This window comes from Lepidochelys kempii, chromosome 8 (assembly GCF_965140265.1).
Source record: "Lepidochelys kempii isolate rLepKem1 chromosome 8, rLepKem1.hap2, whole genome shotgun sequence".
Classification (NCBI taxonomy): domain Eukaryota; kingdom Metazoa; phylum Chordata; order Testudines; family Cheloniidae; genus Lepidochelys; species Lepidochelys kempii.
In genome coordinates, this window is record NC_133263.1 from 1733551 (window position 1) to 1749804 (window position 16254).

At 58.3% G+C, this 16254-nt stretch overlaps 1 protein-coding gene across 3 annotated transcripts in view; it reads right to left on the bottom strand.

Moving 5' to 3' along the window:
• Positions 1-16254, bottom strand: part of CPLX2 (complexin 2) — a 72252-nt gene that overhangs the window by 36415 nt on the left and 19583 nt on the right. For all 3 annotated transcript variants that reach the window (XM_073355175.1, XM_073355176.1, XM_073355178.1), the window contains one exon: positions 11046-11082. Coding sequence is in view for 1 of the 3 variants with exons in the window: in XM_073355178.1 (XP_073211279.1) it covers positions 11046-11082 (37 nt within the window). In the remaining 2 variants the exon portion in view is untranslated. The remainder of the gene's footprint in view (positions 1-11045; positions 11083-16254) is intronic.

Genomic DNA, 16254 nt, shown 5'->3' on the forward strand with positions numbered 1-16254 from the left:
TGCCAGGCTGCTTTAGGGCTTCGTCCTTTCCCATTTGGCAAACACCGAGAGCTTCAAATGGGGTCCCGTCCCGTGGAAAAAAACACTAGGTGATTGTGTAATGAAAGACTCTCACAATGCATACGCACCGGGGGGCGTGTGGGTTCAGATTGCACAGGGAACTTTAATGGTGGCATTTCCTAACTTCTGAGTGCTTGACTTTGTAAACTTAATCTTTTAATTTGTTTTTTTGCATGTTTTACACAAAACGTTATAGATTCTAGCCCTCGTGGATGGAAAGAAAAACTTGAAAAGGTGACCCAAGGGTAACTGATGCCTACCATGGCCTGAAACAACAGCTCCAGAAGGTGGAAAAAGCTACATTCATCTTAACTCTGAAACAAACTACCACCCAAACGGGGGAGGAGATACAGTGTGGGTCAGGCCCAATGGGAACCCCAAGAATGCTTTAATTCAGCCCTACTTGTATGGACTAGGGACCCAAACCCAGCAGCACTGAACTAGTGAACCATGAATGGGAAGTGAAATTGGCTGTAAACAGGATGTGAAACTGACCAGTCCAAGTTCCATGTTCCTAAGATAAGTGAAGTGTAAAGCACAAACAAACTGCCCGGGGGGTGAAAAGTATGAATGGATTTTCATCTTCTTGCTTGTTTAATGAGCTGAGGGGTCCTCAGAAAGCCAGAAGAGGAACTGAGAGGATTGAGGATTTTTCTCTTGACATTGTCCCTTTAACTTTTATGTTCTGCCAGAATATTTGTCCCTGCCAGGAGCATTGCTGAGGAGTCAGAGAAACTCCAGGGGCTAGAATGTGCATTGAACCCATCAAAGCCAAGGGGTCGCCATGGCTATACATCAGGAGTCAGTGCCAGGTGGGGAGGGGGAATCTCCTATGTCAGAGCCAGGTGGGGAGGGGGGAATCTTGGCCAAATTTGTAACAATTCCAGGGAAACTAATGGAGTTACACCATTGTCCCTATGTGTTTATATAGAGCCTACACAATTAAATTCAATTCACTAAATTGGGGCTCAAGGTTTTAAAAAACATATTAACATTTTCTGGCCAGGGGTGAGCGGCTTGTCAAGAGTGGAACTTGGAGGACCTTCCTCATCAGCCTGCCATGACTTTAATGTGAGGCCCGTTCAGGCTCTGAAATCCAGACGCTCCTCCCCTGGGTGGACAAGCAGGATGGGGCTCAAAGCTAGCAGCCCACAGCACAGACCAGGCTGGGCCAGCAGAGAGAACAGCCCTTGACCTCCCCGGCTAACGTTACACTTGAGCGTGTGTGGATGCAGGAGGGAGAAACCATGAGACACAAACGTCCTGCTGACTACAAATTAAACTCAAGGCTCTTTTATGCCTTTCCGGAGCTTATCGGAGCATTTTAAGGCTCCAGCAGTGTTCTCAGAAGGTATTAACGTGATTGCTTTCAGCGCACACAATTAGGGTTCTGCTGGGCTTTGACAACAGCAGCAGCTCCCCCGCTCCATGGTGGCACCTTCGTACAGCAGCCACGTGGAGGAGCTTTTACAGGAGCTTTAATTATTGCAGGGCAGAGGTGACAGGGAAAGCAAGGGGCAGTGTTGCTTACGGGGCGGAGCGTGAGAGGCTGCAAACTCCTGAGTGCCCTGGCTTTGCCACCGACTCTGGGTGACCACAGGCAAGAGGGTGCCTAGCCAGCTCCAGCGTGCCAGGGGGGAGAGAGGGGCACGGGGAGCATGCCCATCTCTTGTGCACTTGTCCAGGGCCCAGGCATCATGCCCCACCACAGCTCCTAGACCTAGAGAAATTCAGGGAGGAGAGGTCCATCAGTGGCTATTAGCCAGGATGGGCAGAGATGGTGTCCCTAGCCTCTGTTAGCCAGAAGCTGGGAGTGGGCGGCAGGGGCTGGATCACTTGGCGATGACCTGGTCTGTTCATTCCCTCTGGGGCACCTGGCATTGGCCACTGTCGGAAGACAGGATACGGGGCTAGATGGACCTTTGGTCTGACCCAGCCTGGCCGCTCTTATGCTGCACAAGGCAAGTGTCACTGCCAGGGAAGGCCTCTCCAGAGGGTGTGGGGAAGGCACTTTTCCCAGCATGCCCAGATCCGTCAGGACGCAGAAGAGAGTGCTGATGCAAAGGGCTCCCTGAAGAATCCTCAGGCCTGCTTCAAGCACAAGCCCTCAGGAACAGGGCCCCTGTGTACCCCCCCAAAAGGGGGTCACCTTTTCCCAGGTTCTTGCCAAGCTGGGTGAGGGCAACAGCCTCTTTGCAGGGGACCGGGCACCTCCCTTAGCCCAGCGGCCGCATGCGCACAACGGTTCTGCTCTCACCTCAGCTGTGCGGCCCCTTGCTCCAGGCTGGCTCCTGCCTTCCCAGGGGAGGGGCTGACGCTGATGAGGAGGCTTTGCAGCCGGGCTGGTTCAGATCCAAGGTATCGGGCCAACGACAGGGGCTGTTTGCAAACCCTGCATCTGGACACTAATCCCTCCCCCCTTCCTCCAGACGGAAGGTTGTTCAGATCTGGCCAGTGTGGAGGTGGCGGCTTAGGACTCATCTCCAGGTTGAGAGAAATCCAGGATCCTGAGCAGCTGCACAGACTTGCCTGCCCTCAGGACCGGAATTTTTACCCTGTGCCACATGGCATGGCACCTTCTGGTGGACCCTGCAGGTATCTCCTGGGAAGCCGGTGAGAGAGACAGACAGGCTGGAGGGGTTGCTCAGACGCTGAATTCAGTTTCACCCCTTATGCTGATGTCAGGAGGGATTTTCAAAAGCATCCAGGTTAGGAGCCCAAACCCCAGGGAAAGTCAGTGGGAAAGTCCTGTGCTCCTAACTCATCTAGGAGCTTTGGAAAATCTCCCCTGTAACTCTTAAATACAAACATCTTGCTGGTTCTGGTCTAGGTAGCTCCATGGCAGGGAGGTCTTTGTCTCCCCCAAGCTCCCGTGCTGCCTCACTATTGCCCCCGCCACCTCAAACCCCAGCAGGGACAATCCCGAGCTCCTAAACTCTCCCTGATTCTTCAGGCCACTTGGATGCTGGTGGACAGTGTTCTGTTAGAGCTGCCATAAAGCGAAGGCATCCCGCAGCCAGAGCGGGGACTTTGGGTTCACTCCAGCTGCAGGGGGAGGGAGACGCAGACCCACTGACTGGCACTCGTCCCCGACATGGTGTTAAGCAGATTTCATGACAATAGAACAGTGAATTTCAAAGCTGCTCCAGAGCCCAGCTGGACCTGGACAAGCCAGATTTAGCCTTGGCGTCCTCCCTTGGCAACTGATTTGTTTTTCAGTGTGCTGGTTCCTCGGGGTATTTTTTAATAGACTCAAATGGTGCTGACAAGGTGCATGAAACAGGCTAAACCAGAGAACAATCTGGTGAGTTTTGGAGCGAACCCAACAGCAGCAAAACAAAACAAAACCCGCCATGCAAAACAAACAGCAAAACCCAACATCAAACCGCCCCCCATGCTGACTAGCTGGAGAATAGCGAGAAGAGTTGTCCCAGAACAACGGGCCCTTTGAAAGCCATTTCCCGGTCTCTGCTGCAGGAATACACCTGACGCCTCGGCCTGGCCCGAGTCCATTTCATGCAGGCTTCCGAGCACAGCTCTCCTCCCAAGGTCCCGCACCCTGGGAGATCTGGACGGCTTTTAACCGCTGAAAGCTCTAAAAGCTGCTGTTTACTGGGGACTGCAACAAACGGGGAGAGCTCATTCTCAGCTCAGGAGAGAGGGGTTAGAAAGGCGTCCTTTAATCAAAGGGGGAGAAATCAGTTCAGGCAAATCTGGATTTGCCAGTTTATCTTTCCCCAATAGGACACTGCCCCCACGGATCAGGGCTGGGCTGGTACCTGCAGACACCAGTGCTGAGCTGAAGCCAGGGCAGGAGAAGATGGATGTGCTCCCCCCTGCCTGGCCCAAATTCAATCACGGTGACCATCTCTGGGATCTGTTGAGTCACCCTTTGAAGAGCATGGAGAGGAGTCCATGGGGCTGAAAATGCATTCCCGGGAGAGGGTCCTCCCGAGCCGCTCAGCTTCTGGAGTGGGTGATTGTCAGTAAAAGCCTCTGGAATAGTCTCCAGAGTATCTGACCCAGGGCAGCCCGGCACTCTGCAGGGACTCTGTTCTGCTGATGACAAAGGCAGGAGCGGGACCAGCTCAAACGCCTCGGGGGTGGGCGACTTTAGACTGAACCTGGCTACCTATTCCTGCTGTCCATCTACCCCTCCAGCATCCTAGTTCACGCTCTGCCGTGTGGTGGGGAGAGCCCGGGACACACTCAGTGACGTGATGGGGCCCAGGGGGGCCCTCCGAGCCTGTCCAGGACAGAAATACACAGGTTACAAGGGGCCAAATCCCCACCTGCTGTAAATTGGTGCCAATTTACACACGGAGTTCACAGCAGCGGGGAATTTGACCCCAGACCTTTTCTAATTTGGGACAACAATTGTCTTCAGCAGCAGTTTCCCGGAGTAACAGATCTTGAAAGAGACAGTGTCAATTACATTACAACTGACACTGCCTGCTAGCATCAGCGGCCTTCGAGTCCCTGTTGGGCCAGGTGCCGCACAGACAGCTAGTGAGGGACAGTCCTGGCCCCACACAGACATGGCAGAAGGAGGCTGGGAGGGAAAACAGAGGCAGAGAGGGAAACTGATTTTCCCCCGCTCATGCAGCCAGTTTGTGGGACAGCCAGGACTAGGCCAGGTCCCCTGCCAGCCCAGTGCCCTACCCCGGGCCTGGAGACACTGAGAAACGTTTTCACACTTGGGGGTGGGAGAGGAGAGTCATGAGAAAATGGCCTGCTGGGAATCGAACCAGCCCCAGCACTGCCCCTGCGGCTCCAGGGCCCTGCACAAGAGCCAGGGAGTGAAAGTGACTCACCGGGCTTTGCCCACCAAACTGATCAAACTGCAGGATGCAAACCCACAGCAGAAGCAGGGAAAAGCAAGGGAGGCTGCGAGCGGCTTGGCGCTAACGATCCGAGGGGTTATTAATAACACAGCCATGGGAGTTATTTTCAAGTAGGTTTTTCATCTTGACAGTGTTGCTTTGAAGGGAGCCCGTTTCTAAGTGCAAACCATTAGCATACGGTGGGCAGCTCAGACACCGGATCCCTTTTATTTCGGCAAAAGCATCAGGAAGAAAAACAAAGGTTCTGCTGGCAGATAAAAGGGCTGTTTCCCCCCTTCCCCTTTCTCCAGTTCTGCCACAAAGGGCATGGCGCCCGGAGAGTGCCACGGCAGGAACACGTGAGCACAGAGCCGATACCCTCCCCAGTGCCACTTGGGGGTCGTTGGATGGTCGTTGCTAATATCAGTGGAGGTTGGAAGACTAAATAAATCTCTTTCCTCTGGGTGTAAACTGGGCAGGAGGGTCCCGGGACCCACCAACGCACCCTCCTGGAGCACAGCTACCCCCTGCACTGTGTGGGGCGGGGGGGGGGAACAAGGGCCCCCACCCTGCTTGCAGCTGTGGGGATCCTGCCAGTGGGTTTCTGCTGATCCGTGGGGCAGGTGAGAGCACAGCCTGAGTACAAGGGAGGGGTGGCTGAAGCACTGGGCTGGGACTCAGCAGATCTGGATCGGTTCCCAGCTGGTGACACAGACTCCCTCTATGACCTTAGACTAGTCACTTCACCCCTCCGTGCCTCAGTTTCCCCATTTGTAAAGTGGGGCGAATGATACTTCTATATCTCCCGGGGCTGGGTGCCAGGCGCTCAGACACTGGAGGCCACAAAAAACCCAATGCACAAAATAAAGGGCTCGCCCCATCCAGTATCGTGCAGAGGGGCAAATACGCAGGTAGATAAGGCGGCAGGGTGGGGATAGGGCCAAGGACCTGATCTTCTGAGCCATTCACCCTCAGGAGAGTCCAACCCCCAGGCCCCAGCTCCCTGCTGGAGGGCAGCACTTTCCATGACTGTTCCGGGGAGGATGGGGAATTGACAGCCACGTTCCCCGTCATTGTCTTAAATTAGAGAAAAGAGTTGGGGCCATTTGTGTAATTAACAAGGGTCACGGAGAAGCTAACAGGGCCCAGAGGAGGGACACCATTAGCATCTCCTAATTAATCTGACTCGAGAATATTAAAAACAAAATAATCAACTTTTCCAAATGGGATGGACTCCGCTCGAGCAAGGCTGCTGGCAAATATGGATTAGCTTAGATTCCGGTTACTGGAGGCTTAGCCCCATGAGGGGGACATCCTTCAGCGACTACATTAAGTCTGGACTGAGGAGCTGGAACGTGCCCAGATCTTGGCTTATTTCTCAGCTCTCTCTAGCCATGTGAAAAAGCCCCGGCCTCGCAGAGCCCTGGGAAATCTGGAACACGGGAGCATGGCTGGGCCAGGCCTTTGCTGCATTATTGAGGCTCTTCAAGCAATTGTGGCTTTTCCTTCCTTCCCAAACTTCCTTCCTGACCGTAGGCAGGACGCCGGCAGCCCCAGCACCGAGTGATGACCAGCGAGGCTCAATGAGAGTCCTGCACTAGCTCCCGTGGGGCTGTAGGTCAGGCCCTAGGGGAGGCGGGCAGGATCAGGGTTGCCCATGCAGAGCACACTAGGAATGCAGGGCTCTTGCTAAGGTCACCTGCTTTAGCTGCATCTTTAGCACCCAGCAAAGCTCTTACCAGCTCTGCGGGGAGCACGTGCTGTGACATGGCGCTGAAATGCTTCACTTCCTAATGCCGGCTGAGACCAGGCAAGGCCAGGGGGCTTCGGGTTCGCGGAGCTTTACACTGTAGGGCCAGCCCTGGTCTGCAGCCCGGAGCAATGGGGATGGGCTCAGGGAGAGGTGGCAGACCTGCTTCACCTGCCTGCTGGAGACAGGGTGCCGGCACACGCAGGGGAGGAACCTCTGCTCAGGGCGTGGGGAGGGCTCAGCTTTCCAGAGTCATTTGATATGCTAAGTTTCAGAGTAGCCGCCGTGTTAGTCTGTATCCGCAAAAAGAGCAGGAGGACTTGGGGCACCTTCGAGACTAACCAACTGATTTGAGCATGAGCTTTCGTGAGCTACAGCTCACTTCATCGGATGCATTTGCTGTAGCTGTCCTCCTTTTCTTTTTGATATGCTAACTATCCAGTGCAGCCCAGTGCTCACCAGCAACCCTCCAAGAACGGCAACCCAGCGCACGCAACCCAGCACTCACCAGCAACCCGATGACAACCCAGTGCACACCAGCATCCCTACAAGAACGACAACCCAGCGCTCACCAGTAATCCTACAACAGCTGCAGGGAAGGAGGTTTTTAGGGCCATTTAAGCACCAGAGTTAAAGGGCTGGGCGCTCAGCTGCAGTTCGTTACATGAACAACCACACAGTGCTGTCAGCTCTCCCCTGCCGGGCAGCCTAGTTTATAAAGGGTTATTTGGACCCAGCTCCCAGTCAGATACTTGGCTGTTTGTGAGTCTGGGCAGAGGGATGCTGGGAAATGTAGTCCTCCTCCAGGAGCAGCGAGGGAGCCTCGTGGGAGGTCCTGAAGCCCAGCAATTTGGGAAGCTGGCAAGCAGCAGGTTCCTGAGGAAGGGGGAGCCTGGGACAAGGAGGGACAGGGTATGCGTGTTACACCGTGGCTGGAGTTGACACTGTACTTGCAGGCCCTGGGCCAGGGGACCTCGAGACGTACAGGAGGGTTTGTGTCCAAATGATGGATGGTGAAGTGGCAAGGAGAGCAGATGAACACGGCGGAGGAGAAGAGGGCTATTAGCAGCAGCTTGTAACCTGCGCTGTGGGGAGCCAAGATGGGCAGAGGAAGGGGTGGGGGCACTGGAGACAACCACAGAAACCTGGGCAGCTCTGGCAGGATACAGGCAGAGAACAAGGATCAGGGCGATTCCTAAGGCGGGGTGGGGTGGGGGGGCGTTATCACTGAGCTGCCCCGCAGGGAAAGGGCCGAGAGGGATGTCAGGGACTGAAACCGTTCTGGGGCTCCCTCCACAGTCCTGCCGGTGCCCCTCAATCCTGACCTGCAGCCCCCCCTGAGAGGTGAAGGTGAAATGCTGCCAGAGGAGCACGGTCAGTGGTAGTGTTTCACCCCCGCTGTGCCCAGGTGCGAGCGACGCACGCGGCCCGCTGCGGAGAGAAGGTGATCCCCGATGGCCATCCCGCACGGCCCCTCTGGAGTGCTCAACACACGACGACCCGCGTTTAAAATCCAGGTGAACCGTGCTGCGTGGACAGGGCCTTGCTCTTTGCACTGTGGTGCAGCTGGATGGTCACGGGCCGCCGTGCGACACGGGGAGAACCGGCTCTCACCCGCCCTTGGTACCTGCCTGGGATGGGGCAAGGGGGGATGCAGCCCCCTGCATGGAGGAGTCCATAATAACCGTTGTGGGCTTGGTCCAGCCAGGGGAAATGGCTGGGCCTCCTGCCTCTGAGAGCAGTGGTGAATGGCTAGTACCCACGGGCTCACCTGCCTGCCGGAGGGACATTCACTCAGTGCTGGCCGGGTGCAGCCCATGGGGAAATAACCTCCCCAGCCAGGTCCTTCTCTGACCACAACCCCGCCTGCTGGGGCAGAGGTGGCCGAGCGTCTCCTTGCTGTGGGGCTCTGCGGGTTCGCCGAGACGTCCTCCCCGCCCCACATCACTTGTGGAGCCTCAGTCCTGTGATCAAGGCGGACCTGGCGGCCACCTCCCCCGGGATCTGTCCTGACGGATTCGCTCTTTGGAGCACAGTCCCCGGGGGGAAGCAAATCCCAGCCACTGCCCACACAGAGACGGGCCGTGTGGCCTCGTGGGAGGCGAGCCCGGGGTCTGGTGGCAAGGCAGCGCGATCCAGTCCTGCCAAAGCAGAGATTGGCCCTGCGCCGCAGAGCCACTCCCCGGCCAGGCGAATGGGCTGCAGCCAGCACTATATGCACATGGAATCACCAACTCCGAGTGCGTGGGCAACACAGCAACAAGTGACTCCACCCTGGACAGATGCAAGGTCACCCCATTGCACGGAACAAGCCTCTCACTCCCCGCAGGGGCGGTGGGTTAGCAGGGACCCCAGGAAACGGCTCTATTCTGCCCTAGCACAACAGGCTTTGCCGGCCGAAGGTCCAGTTCTCTCACTGCAGGCTGAAGCCCCCGGCCCTTGTCTCCGTTCCCTGCCAGACAAGAGCCTCGCACCCAGCATGCTGGAGCCAGGGGAGTCGGGACGGGTTCTGGTGCAGCAGAGGGTGACCCCGTTCTAGCTGCCATTGCCTGGGATGGTGACAAGCAAACGAGGACTGGAGCCCAGGTCCCCGCACACTTGCTCCGCAGGCTGGGCTAGTCTCCTGTCTCCTTGCTGGCCCTGGCATGGCTTCTCCAGGTCCCCCGCACAGTCACCGCCTCCCCAACAGCCTCAGAGACCAATCGCTCCGACCATCCCCGGCCCCCAGCTCTCCCAGCCGCCCCGGCCGTGCGGTTCAATGGTGCCGCTGCGTGCTGGGCGGGGGAGCGAGCCCTCTCTCTGCGACCTCACTGCCAGCACCGCTGCAGGCTCCTATGTGCGGCTCCCCCAGCAGCCGGGTGGTGGGCGGGAGAGAGACATCGCTGCCTGTTGTATTAAAAATAATCCAGCCGAGTGGAGATTCATTACAGATCAGTGTGACAGCCGGGGGAATGAAAGAGCCCATCTATCAGCGCCTGACAAGCGCCTCCTTTGTTCCTGGGCTGGGTCCTTAAGCCTTTCCCGAGGCACTACGGCAGCATCTCAGCCTGGCCAGGTGCTGGGGCCAGTCTAACCAGACACAGGCCGGGCAGCGCCATCCGCCGTGTGCCAGCTCTCAGCTGGCTGGGTGAGCGCCCGGCTACTGCCCAGAGTCAGCAGTGCAGGCAGGCCGCGTTCCCTCGGCTCTGAGTGTGGGCAGCTTGGTACCCACAGTGCCCGGTAGGCTTGGCCCTGGAACTCGCCGGCAGTGTGGGGAGGGGAAGCCCCAAGCACCACTCACGAACGCCAGGAGATGCCGGGTGCGTTAGGAACTGCTGCCCTGATACACCAACCCTATGCCCGCTGCACAGCTCCCATCAGGGCGTAGCTTTCCTCCCGACCCAGGGCCAGCTGAGAGCAGCCGATGGCATGTGTGGGGAACCCTTCAGTAGGGCAGGTAAGTGTTTCCCCAGCCAGATCTCCCAACTGGGCTTTGCAGCATGTTGCGAGGGGGAGGGAGAAGTTGTTCTGGTGACAGATCAACATCCCCTGCCCTCCACCAGCCGCCTCAGGGAGCCTCTTCCGAGGGGACTGTCTCCCTTGCACACCAGGGGGCTCATCATACGAAATTCTGCACATGGAACAAGAGCGGGGGAAGAGGGGACAGACTGAGGCCCTGCATGCTGCCCCCACCCTTTCAGCAACACCCCCACAGCTGAGAGTTAATGCCCGGTCAATACAGCAACGGCTTAGAAAAGGCCCCAGTGCTTTAGCTCCTGTTACCAAATGAGCAACGAGGACAGAAATCAAACCACGCTGAGCCGAACACCCCCAGCCGCTGCCACTCTGTGCCTTGCGGCAGAATGGATCTAGGCGGGCGGATCCCAGGAGAAAGTTGGGTTTATTGACTTATTTCAGTTTCTTTCCAGCTCCCTGTTAGGCCGGGCGCTACAGCTGTTCTAAAGAAAGCCTGAATGCAACACGGCCATCTCGCTGCTTTGCCCAACTTTTATCCACATGGGGCCAGAGCAACACAAAGCGCCCCGGGCATCTGGCCCCAACTCCCCCCGCCCCCAACTAAACAGCCTCCTAGGCACGCTGTCCAGACCTGAAACGCTCTGTAACACGCAGCAGGCCAGAGCCCCCCCAGGATTTCAGTTCAGCATCAGCAGTGCAGGGCCAGCTCAGGGCAACATCACAGGATACAACAAATCCCACCAGAATGCCGGGGGTTGGGGCGGGTCACAGGCTAACGCGAGTCGGCCCCAGTCTATCACAGCACGCTGAGTTCGCTCCCCGACAATAACCAGGGCCTGAGTCTTTCCCTGGGAGTTCCTGGGTGGAAGGGGGATATGGGCAGTAATGGGCTGGTGCAGCCCCTGGGAAGTTATCTCCTCACACTCTAAAGCAGGAAGGGGAGGTTTGGTGCTTACCTTGATCTCCACCCTGGGGTCGGGCAGCAGTAAAAGCCTGGGGAGAGAACAGAAAAGAGTGAAAATCCAAAGGCAAACTCTGTGCTTAGGAGGGGAAAGGGGGCTCCTGCGGGGTTCGGGATGACAGACCCCAGGGCTGCCTGGCTGAGTATCTGACAGTGGCAGCACTGGGTGCTGCAGAGGAAGGTGTAGGGACCCTGCAGGGGAAGATGGGGGATCTGGCCCCAAGAAGGTCTCCTCCCAACCCCAATGATTAGAGATTGCACCTGTGACGCTCCATGGCAGGAGAGTTCAGGGAAAGTGACTGTACCGGGGGGCTCAGATACCCGGGGGATGGGCCCGACGCAGAACAGGTTAGAAGAACAAGATGACGCCAACTTTCTCAGGCATATTCATGAGCTTCCTCTTACATTTTGCTCAGCCCTGTTCTGGATGATGAGAGACCCTCCGCCACCCGCCGGCTCCTGGCTTCCACACGGACATGGTCTCTCATATGCAGTCAGCCCCTGGCCACGCAGGCCGACAAGCACAGAGACTCCTCCAGCACCAGCAGGGAGAAGGAGATGGGGGAAACCAGCGTCATGCCCCTGGAGCGAGCATGGTCCCAGCTCAGTGACAAACAGGGTCCCTAGGGAGCATGGCCAAGCCCTGGAGGGCTGCCCTGATGCTGACAATCCTGCTGACTGGCTACTCCCCTTCCCAAAGTAACAGCCCTGACAGCGCTCGATGACGGACCCTGTCAGTTTCCCCGAGGCCAGGCTCCGTTCCCTCCCCAGCCCTGCTGCGGTATGCCTTTCTGGCTCTAGCCAAGGGCCGAAGGACATTCATGCTCCAGCCTGGTTTAATCGCAGACCCTGTGCCAGCTGGGGAGTTGGCACTGATGGATCGTCTCATCTCAGTGTGACAGCAGAAGGGAGAACTAGACCCCGCGCAGCCTCCAGAACCTTGCTCCTGCCCTCTGGAGCCCCTGGCAGCACAGGGCTGAGTGACTGACCGGCCTCCCTGCTCGGCAGGGCGCGGGTGCAGCAGATCTGCCAGGTGGGGAAGGTTCTCAGCGCTGCCAAGTTCACAACATGGACTCCTCCCCACTCCCAGCCCCACAGCCGGGGGGGCCGAGGGGAGAGTGCACAGGGCTGGAGGCTGAATGCTAGCACTCTTCGCCCCTTTAAACGGAGCCCAGAGCAGCCCCTCGGGGGGCGGCGGGGTGGAGCGCCGGCAGCTCCTGCCGGACAAAGGCTGTGGAAGTTCTGGCTGCAACGTGCCCACCGGCACATCCCCTCCCTCCTGGCTGCCTGCCCTGCGGATGGATGCGGGGACACGCCACATCAGCCTGACAGACCCTGGATGCGGGTCGCTACAGGAACATGGCGGCCGCTCCCCCACAGCGCTGATATGACTCCGGCCCCACACAGCGTCCCTCAGCCAGAGCCCCGCGCTCCCCAGGTCTGCCCAGCTCTTGTGTATTCCTCTGTCTCCGTGAGCAGTGAGCACCACGGACTCGGCCAATGGTGGACATTCACGCCTAGCCCCCCAGGCCCTGCTCCGGGGTCCCTCCTGCCTCCCCCTTCCCTTCGGCAGACCCCAGCCAGCGGGGCTCCTGTCCTTGTCCCTCTCGCTCCGCGTTCGACTCCCCCCCGGCGCAGCTGTGCTCTCGTGCTCACTCTCCAGCCCAGCCCACGGCTTTGAGCTCTGGTGCAGGCACCAGCAGCTGGCTATTGTTACTCCTTTGGTTTCCTTATGGTCCCCTTCCGATCTCCACCCAGCTGCATGGACCGCAGGCGTTACCTGCGTAACGCGGACCCGGCCCTGAAAGGACTCCCCAGAGGCACAGTGAGACCCGAGCCACCCCCCCACCCCCTGAGCTTTGCTCGCAGCAGCAGACGAGCCGGGGTGCCCAGCCATCCAGCCCGGGCACAGAGCGAGGAGGCCCAGGAAGGTTACCTGAAAGGCCAGGGTCCAGGGAGCAGGAAGCTGTGGATCGATTTAGGATTGCGGTGGAGGAACAGGGGAATGGTCTGGCATCACCAAGGCCGGCACAAGCCACAAGCTGTCCAAGCCAGAGAGTGGAGAGGTGGGAGAGGCAGCGTGTAACAGAGAATAATTCAACCTGGCTACACGGCCGCTGAACTCCAGGCCTGCCGCAGCCCATTGGTGCAGGGCAGTTATTTATCCCCCCCCCCCCCCCCGGGGCCCTGACAGCGGCTGCAGAAAATAATTATCAGCTCTCCTCATCTGTAAAGAGGATTAAAAGCGGTTAACTCAATTTACAGAGGCTTTGTTGTGTCGGTTTTCCCCAGGCTGCTGCGCAGGGAGATTTCCACACAGCCACTTATGCCACTTTTACCCGGCTGTCTTCTGGAGGTAATTGGGTTTTGGAAGAGCCTGTTTAAAATGCGTAACCCGGCCTTGTAAACAAAACCAAGCCAGCACCCGCGGAGCAGAGCAAACACCGGTACTGCGCCATGCTGACCCCTTGGCAGATGGGTGGGTCTGGGCTGCTGAAAGCTCCAGGGGTTTTGCCGCCGGGCCCGGAGGCACCTCACCCCCGTCCTGGGAAACGCCAGGGGACAAGTCCTGGAAATCCAAAGTCAGTCCCTTGGCGTCCGGGGAGCGGAGTGACGCTGGAGTGGCTGGGAGCAGAGCCCGGCCCAACGTCTTTTAGAGCCTTTGCCAGGTTCGGGGGGTGAGCTGCTTTGGGGCGTTACCCTAGCCCCAGCACCCCACTGGGCGAGGGGTTGTGGGGGGGCCCTTCACTAATCAGTGCCTGGGCACGGGTACCAGTGCAAGCTGGCGGCCCGGGGACTGCAGTGACCTCTGTCTGCAAATGGGCTCGGCATTGGCAGGGCTGCCACCCCCAGCTGCTCTGCACCAACCCTGGCCTGGAGGGTCCCCCCTCCTTGGACGGCAGGGCAGGCCTGGGCCTCCGGTACCACCAGTGCGGACTCATACACGACCTCCAACCCCCTGCCCTGTTCACGGGGCGTCGGAGCCTTTCCCTGCACTCGGCGCGAGCGACTGGCGGCCGGCCCTGCCCTAGGCCGCCCGTTCTGAGCTCAGGCGTTAGAGAAGCCACCACTGTCCTGTCCCCTCATCCAGCTGGGGAGGAAAGCCAGCGTGCCCCCCCGATGCACCAGAACACACACGCTTCAAACCAGGGGCAGCCCCCTGGAGATTAACTGCCCCCCCCAGCCCCCTGAAGATTAACTGCCCCCCCGACTCCCTGGAGGCTGATCTGCTTTTATTCTCCTTGAGGCCAGTGCTCAGAATTGACCCCCCCCCCGCCCCATTGCAGCCCATTCTCCTTTCAGCACAAACAGGGGCAGGTGCGTTTCATTCCCCAGCCCCACACTGCGTGCACCAGCGCGCCCCACGGGTAACAGACACCCTAAAGAAGCTGCTGAAGCCAGAGCTGGATGCCCAGAAAACGAAGTGACCCAGATCAGTGCAGACTGTGGCTGCCCCAGGGACTTAATGACCCAGCTGGGAAGAGCCTCCCTGAGTCTGACTCTTGGGGTCTGTAAGAAGCACTGGCCACTCTCCATCTGTCTGCTGCAGTGACCCCTCCCAGAGCCCTGACTGATGGCACGTGGCTGGCAGCACAGGGCAACGCCCAGCCTGGGCAGCCGTGCTGGACAAGCTCCTCTTGCTGGCACTTTGCTGCTGCCGTGGGCCGGGACACGGTGATGCTAACTCTACTGAGGTCCAGGAGGCTGCTCAGCCAGGACGTGTGTGCGAGTCTCCTGCTGCTTCTATACCGAGGCCTGACAAGAAATGCCAAGCCCCCGGTGGGAGACGCCAGCTATGTTGCTGAGGGCGACGCTCCTAATTGGGGTTGTACCCGTGGGCTGGACCAGTCACAGAGGGGCGGGGGCTAGTCGGGGCCCAGCCTGGGGATGTACCTGACCCATACAGATCAGGAACCATCCCCCAGGGCCAATGTCACGCCACTGTCCAGCACAATCCACAGAGCTACTTGGGTAAGCAACAGGCCATGGGCCTACCTGGGTGGCATCAAGGCACTCTGGTATGTGCATGGGTTATTTGGTCCCACAGCTGGTCTGGACGGGGTTATAGAAGCACAGGGGAAGGGGGCTGAGGAGGCTACCCTAGGGAAAAGGTGTACAGCCTCCCCATTCCCCAGCTAGAGGGGACATGGCGGGCGAGCGGAGTAGTTACCCAGTAGCTTGAGTTGATTTGTTCTGCATTTGAATTGGTTGCAGGAAACAAGGCCAGCCCCCGGCAAAGGGACAGGGTGAGACCAGCTGCAGGGACTTTGTGTTTCCTTCCCCAGCGGGTGAATCTGGGGCACACCCTCAGGGCACCTCTGCCACCCCTCCAGCCTGGCACTCACCAACCAGGGCACCTGCCCAAACTTCCAACTGCACAAAAGCGTAGACCACGCAAGCACCTTCCTCTGAACAGGTGTTCACGCACGCACCGCCCACCCGCGTGTGCTCATCTTCAGGGAAACAAACAGCTACCCTCTTGCACGCACACACGTACGTACGTGAGCGCATCAGACAACAGCATCTACTCTATTCTGGAACACCAAAGCACTTCACGGGGCCGTAAAAAAAGCAAGCTCTAGAATTAGCGTCCAAAAGAGCCTGTCTTCTAATGCAAAGTCCTTCGCAGCGCAGGCCGCAGGGAGAGGGGGGCTGGCGCACCCTGAAGATTTGGGGAAAGGCCCTGGTCGGGGGGGGCTCAGCAGGGCTTGCAATGCCCATGAGTGCTGCTAAAAGCAACACTGTGCAGCCTTTGCACGAGGGGGATGGGAAGAGGTGAAGGGATCTTACTGTTCCTGGAATATGAGGGAGGGACTGAGGTGGCTGAGTCAGGAACTAGCCCCTCCTTGCAAGCTGCCTCCATTGGACCATGACCCCCTGCTATCCCAGCCCTGGGCTCCCTACACACAGCTCGGCTGATGCCCTCCTGGCTCACAACTCCCTCCTAGTCCAGTGCTGGACCCCCAAACACAACTCTGCCGACACCCCTTGGTCCCAACCTGCAGCCTCCCCCCACTATCCCAGTGCCTAGGGCTGCCCCCTGGACCCCACCCGTGTGGATGCCTGGAGCTTTCCCACCCTAGACAGCTCTGCCATTGTGCACCCAGGGAAGGCTGGCACTCACAGCAATCATTAGCTCATCTCAGATGTGCACTTTTTATTCCTCTTTGCTTTGCCCCAGGAGTCCCCATTCAAAGTTTTAC